The sequence below is a fragment of the Lolium rigidum genome, chromosome 2 (genome assembly GCF_022539505.1).
Source record: "Lolium rigidum isolate FL_2022 chromosome 2, APGP_CSIRO_Lrig_0.1, whole genome shotgun sequence".
In the NCBI taxonomy this organism is placed as follows: Eukaryota; Viridiplantae; Streptophyta; class Magnoliopsida; order Poales; family Poaceae; genus Lolium; species Lolium rigidum.
In genome coordinates, this window is record NC_061509.1 from 284,599,630 (window position 1) to 284,605,618 (window position 5,989).

A 5,989-nucleotide genomic window follows, 5' to 3' on the forward strand; every position below is an offset into this window, starting at 1 on the left:
AATGCTATGAAAAATATGTCCCGTTTGTTGCCTCCATGTCTGTTTTAATTCCTCCATAGCGGGATGATCATCTCATCAATTTCCTCAATCATTATACGCCCCATTCGTGCGTGCAAAATACATCAATGGCATCATCCCTAGAACAGTTACTTCCTATTTTGCCTTGCTTGTAAATTATGTCGATAAACTCGGACAAACGCGTTTAAACCTCTCGCGCCAAATTTCTGAAATCGCATTTACGGTTCTGGATACCAGGTCTGTTCTGCCACTTCAATTTTGCACGCAAAAACAGCCGATGCAGTTAACCCCATCCACGCGGCTTTAGGGTTCCGGACGGGGATCTGCTAGAGATAATCCATTAGGTGTACTGAAAAATCTTAATGCATATCTCACCAACAGAAGCTCTCAATGTTTGAATTGCATCTTGTAATTAATATAAGAGCTAATTAACACAGCACACACACACAACAACACTTGAAAAAGAATTAGAAATAAATGAGGGATTTACTTCCCTATGTCAGAAGCACCTCGATGAAGACATGCAATAGAACCCTTGGTTGTCTCAGTGCAGGGTGCTCGCACGCCTCTCGCCTCTTGATCCGGGTGGCAGGGAGGCCCACGAGGGCACATGGCATCGAGGTGACACTGGTTAGCACCCCGCTCAAGCTCTCTCACACAGATTGATCGAGATAACACTCTCTATAAATCAGAAAGAACAGGTTATGCTATCATTAATCACACAAGCTACCCACTAGCCACATAGATTGGTGCACTCTGTAATGGAGGAATCGCTCAGCTGCAGACCACGCATATAGATTAGGAGAGACAGAGTAATCTCACCCTGAATCCCTCAGCTGCAACTATCGACGAAGCATCCCAGCGGAGGCAACAACCTGGCAGCCAGAGCTCATCCCCTGACCTGAACCCAGTGGTCGGACCAGCGGCACGAGCACCGGACGAACAGAAGTGGCCGGCGTTGGGGTGGCATCGAAGGCCGCGGCACAGCGTCATGTTGGAGCCACGCTGCACGAGTCCGAGGTGGCGGCGAACAGGCCTAGTCAAGACATTGTCGCACGAGAATGGCTGTCAAGTTGTCCTGTCTAGCAGAAATAGTCAAAACATCACACACTAGCTCTTGACCAGTTTGCAAGTATATATGACCAGCAAAATCTACCTCAAATTACTGAAACAGCATGTATAACTTGGTCGTTTCGTAACAATCCTATCAGGGAGATCAACAGTAGTATATCAGGGATATCATAACGTGCTCAATAAAACACAAAGGAGTATCCTTTCAGTAATTGTGTTTTATGTTAAATATAGCTAAATGACTAAATAAGAAAAAACACATTCAGTAATGTATTACAAACCTGCTTCACTTTATTAAAGACTGGCTCAAGGAAATGGAGCACGCATTAAATATTCAAAAGAATCAAGCATGTTAAGTTCAGCATTCTCTGTTCCTAAGTGCATGATGTTTCAAGAATTTGTACTTGAAAAACGAAAAGTGAAAGAATTTGATTACTAAAGAATGGCATACTTTCACTGCAAAGATTAATTATACGGATTTACAGTACTGCCATCAGACTGGACGATGAAACAACTCGTGTTCTATGATAAATAATCAAACCCATGGCGATGGTGCTGCACAATCCTTTGTTCAGCATGATTACTTGAACACATGAAAATGTGAACTGAGGGTTGACAACCGAACAATTATGGCCAACATAAACTATCACTAACTTCACTCCCAAGCACAGAAGTATGAAACCAAATAAATGTGAAGCATAAACAGAGCTGAGTGGTTGCATGAAACAATGTACAATGATAACTGCGGAACTGCCAAGCCTATTACTTCAGCTGGTTTTCTGTACATTATGGAGTTAGTACATATTATTTTTGCCAAATGTTTTATCAAGGAATGAATTTCAGTACTGTCAGAGAAAGAAGGGGACACCAATTATATGTTGATTTCACAAGGACAGGGAAAGAGGGGCATGTGTTTGTCTGCCTTGTCTGTTTTGCCAGACTCCCGCCAAGCTCTGATCTAAGTGCCTTGTTCCATGTGTCAGCCAACAAAAGTTGGTTTAGATGCCACTATGTACAGGCATGCACTCCATGTAAAAAAAAATACAAATGAGAATTATTTTATGGATTGGGATGACAACACAGAGATGATTGGAGCGAGTACCTTCTCACTTCTAAAATTCAGATACAGATCACGTACAGTCTGGACATTTGCAAGCAGCTGGCTTAGCTTGAGGGCCTTGTCTGAAACAGCTGCGTTAGTGAGGTTTAGCTCCGAAAGCTGAGGGACAAAACCAAGAACCAAGGGATTTTCATCACATGGCAAATAATCATAAGTCATCATTTGGAGCTTTGGTAGAAAGCTGAGATCCAATGTTTTGAATTCCCCAGAGGTGATACTAAGTTCAAAGAGTCTAGTATGATATAGATGCAGCACCCAACGTATCCCTGTGTCGCACACAATGGCTCCAACTGCTTGTAAGCGGTAAGGATGTTAGTTATGTCTAATTCACCAGACCTCATATTCTGCAGATGCAGTTGCTTGAGACCAGCAAATGCATCTGGACAATCAAGAAGAAAATTATTGATATGCCTAGCAAAGAGCAGGAGATAGGCCTCAACACAACGTTTAAAATCCCTCGGCGTCAATATTTTGAACTCAAAGGTTCTGGGTTGTCATGGCAAGGGCAACAGACTTGCCAATGGAGAGACAGCAAGGACTCAATAAGATTTTGACCTTCAGCTTGCATGTGACCTGTGGAGACCTCGTACTAAGGATCTTGCCCATCACGTCAGCCACAACACCATTCATTTGAACCAAGTATCGAAGGCAGCAGCTTCCACATTTGCTTCAAGAGGATGCAGGTTCATACAGCATCAAGTTTGCTCACCCTCTCCAGAATGTTGAGGAGCAAGTCATTGGGCAGTTCGCTTAGCCTGTCCCCATTGCCAGCTGCTTTCTCCAACTGCACTTAGGCAGGGGAAAACTTAGTCATAGGTGACAAAGAACAGAACACTTAAAATAATACATGGAAGAGTAATTCCAACAAGAACGTAGCCAAAGGAAAATAACAGTAACAAAACACAAAAGAAAAGAGCACTTAAAATAATACATGAAGAGTTATTCCAACAAGAAGGTAACCAAGGTACATTTCATACTAGCTAGCCAAAATGAGGCAATAACAATACAAGCTTGAGTACAAGGGGAAAAGAGCACACACGGGGCAAAAATTCAAAAGAGAGATCAGGCTCATGTGCTCCTGCCTGAGTAGAAAAAAAGAATGACATAGCAGCCAAAATAAAATAAAAACTGATGTTTTTTACAATTACCACGAAATGTGTTCTAACTGCATAGAAAATTTCGCTCAGAAAGGACCGTGTGGTGGTCTGTGCATAATAATAAATAAAATTCGGTGCTCAAAGAAAATCCTTTTGGCACCCAGATTTTTTTTTCTTTCAGACAAGGCAAAATTTAATATGAAGTTAGAACACACATCATGTTCATTGTAAAAAATAATATTTTTTATTTCGTTTGCTATTTTATTTGACTTACAGGAGCCAAAACTCCTTGTCCCCACAGGGTAACTAGGACTCCTTCAAACCACACTAAGGATAGATCGTGGCGATGCCACGTAATATTTATTGACTAATATAGAATTTAAGAGCGGAAGTGAATGATAGCAGGGGAAGCCATCATCACTGATGAATCTGTGATCTTCTTCCTCAATAAATCTTTTTCCTCAAAGCTTCTGGGATATGTCGAAGGACGAACCTCCATGTGAGGAAACCTGTCAGCGCAGTGCATGCATGCCTTCCTGTCATGCAGAGACACCTCCTTGATATTCATCGCAGCTTCCATGGCATGCCTGATGTACCGCATGAAGGTGTCCTCGGACTGAAAGCCGTAGATGGTTAGCTTGACAAGATTCTTGTGCTTGAAATTAGGAGCAGATGGCTCCCACTTCACATCCATTTTCTTGGAGTAACTCTTTTGTGACTCCTTTCCACACTTATGATCCCATACTGTGATGCAAAGCTCCTGTATGAATGGTGCAGCTTCAAGAAGGAACATTGTCCAAGCAATATCACATTCTTCGGGAAGATTGTCGAGATTCACGGTGCGTAGTTCAGTGAACACAGGGGCAAGCATCCTACGGCATTCTGGTCGAATCCAAATCTGGAACACGTAAGAAAAAAGTAATAATGAGTACAAGCTGTGCATAGATTAGATCCTGAAGTGATAGAAAAGACACGCTTAAGTAACTACTGCTGCATATAAACGGGTGACAACAACACAGAGATGAATGGAGTGAGTACCTTCTCACTTTGAAAATTCAGATACAGCTCGCGTACAGTCTGGACATCAGCAAGCAGCTGGCTTAGCATAAGGGTCTTGTCTGAAAGACTTGTATTAGTGAGGCTTAGCTTCGAAAGCTGAGGGACAAAACCAAGAACCAAGGGAGTTTCATAAAGGAGCCAGATATAGGTCATCCGTTGGAGCTTTGGTAGACAGTCGAGCTGCACTGTTTTAAATTTCCCATAGGAAATACAAAGCTCAATGAGTGCAGCATGTTCTACATGCAGTACCGACCGAATCCCTGCATCACACTCAAAAAGTGACAATGACTCCAGCCGCTTGCAAGTGCTAAGGATATTGGACATGTCTGATTCACCAAACCTCAGATTCTGCAGTTCCAGTCGCGTGAGACCAGAAAATGCTTCGGGACAATCAGCAAGGAACGTGTTGAACTGCTTAGCAAAGTTCAGGAGGTCGGCATCCTTGCAATAATAAGAATTCTTGGGCGTCACAATTTCAAACTCAGCTGCATCAAGCTTCTGGGTCGCCATGGCGAGGCCAATAGATTTGCCAATGGAGTGACAGTCATTAGGAATCAAGAATAGTTTGACCTTCAGCTTGCGAATGTTGATCTGCGGAGACCTCTTGCTCAGGATCTTGTTAGTCACGTCAGCCACGACACTGTTCTTTCGGAACAATTCGTGGTGGTTGTCAAGAACGATGACAATCTGCGAGAGCATGGTGGGGAGCTTCCACATTTGCTTGGAGACGATGCATGCTCTAAGGGCGTCAAGTGTTTCCAATCTCTCCACGATGTTGAGCAGCACGTCATTGGGCAGCTCGCTTAGCCTGTCCTTGGGCAGTTCGCTTAGCCTGTCCTCAACGTCAGCTGCTTTCTGCAGCTGCATTTAGGCAGTGGAAAATTTAGTCATCGGTGGATTGATACATTGGCTTATATCAAATGAAAATAGTAACAGTATGGAGTAATAAAACACAAGCAACGACTTACATCACGGCGGTGGCGGCGACGACCCCTATTGAACTTCATAGTCATCCGATCTCAAAAAAAGAACAAAGTAGGGCCTGCTTGCGTCGATAGGCAAAACGCTAGCATAAATATAAATTCTTGGTGCTTCTTCCGTGCGCGGACAATCGTCGATGCCTAGGCTGAGCTTATTATAGCCTCATCCGAGGAGGAGACGGAGACGGAAGAGATTTCCTAATCCTATTCAAGCTGGTGTATACTTGGTAAATCGACCGATTTACTACAATTTCACAGGACGCAGACATATAAAGAAGAGCACCTTTTCCAGTACAAACCGAAATTGATCCCTTTCTTCTTCGTATCAGACTACAGAACAAAACTAGTACCCGCTCCTTCCTTCTTCGAATCCGACTGTGCAACTAATTTGAGCTTCTCTCGTCGATCAGGTAGAAACCGGGGGGGGGGGGGAGCGGTTTAGGCGCCGCCGGGGATGGGTGGAGGGTTGGTCGGTCGGGACAACGTTAGGGCAGAGTAGCAAATATCTCACCTGTGATGGACCGATAAATTTTGGGCTCGGGCTAAACGACAGAGTCCCACAAGCCCATGTCTTAGAAACATATTGTTATTTGAGAGAAATACTATAATTTAAAGGTCTTGCATTTTTTGAGCAGATAAGTGAT

At 43.4% G+C, this 5,989-nt stretch overlaps 1 protein-coding gene across 3 annotated transcripts; it reads right to left on the bottom strand.

The window, feature by feature from the left end:
• Positions 1–2,506: 2,506 nt before the first annotated feature.
• Positions 2,507–5,757, bottom strand: LOC124693584. 3 transcript variants are annotated; one of them, XM_047227069.1, is made up of 4 exons: positions 5,334–5,757; positions 4,345–5,226; positions 3,800–4,204; positions 2,507–2,993 (listed from the first exon to the last, which is right to left on the bottom strand). In XM_047227069.1, exons 1-4 carry the CDS (start codon positions 5,376–5,378, stop codon positions 2,895–2,897), a joined length of 1,431 nt encoding a protein of 476 aa, XP_047083025.1. In that variant the 5' UTR covers positions 5,379–5,757; the 3' UTR covers positions 2,507–2,894. The 3 variants fall into 3 exon arrangements, with proteins under 3 accessions (XP_047083025.1, XP_047083023.1, XP_047083022.1); XM_047227067.1 differs by lacking the exon at positions 2,507–2,993 and having other exon boundaries at positions 3,532–4,204; positions 5,334–5,558; positions 5,629–5,757; XM_047227066.1 differs by lacking the exon at positions 2,507–2,993 and having other exon boundaries at positions 3,532–4,204.
• Between the last annotated feature and the right edge of the window lie 232 nt (positions 5,758–5,989).

Excerpts from the sequence above, each read along its gene's own strand:
- LOC124693584 (XM_047227067.1), bottom strand. The coding sequence starts at position 5,378 with ATGACTATGAAGTTCAATAGGGGTCGTCGCCGCCACCGCCGTGAT. Across the intron at positions 5,227-5,333 it reads GTCGCCGCCACCGCCGTGAT|CTGCAGAAAGCAGCTGACGT; the intron begins GTAAGTCGTTGC and ends GCCTAAATGCAG. Across the intron at positions 4,205-4,344 it reads TGAATTTTCAAAGTGAGAAG|ATTTGGATTCGACCAGAATG; the intron begins GTACTCACTCCA and ends TACGTGTTCCAG.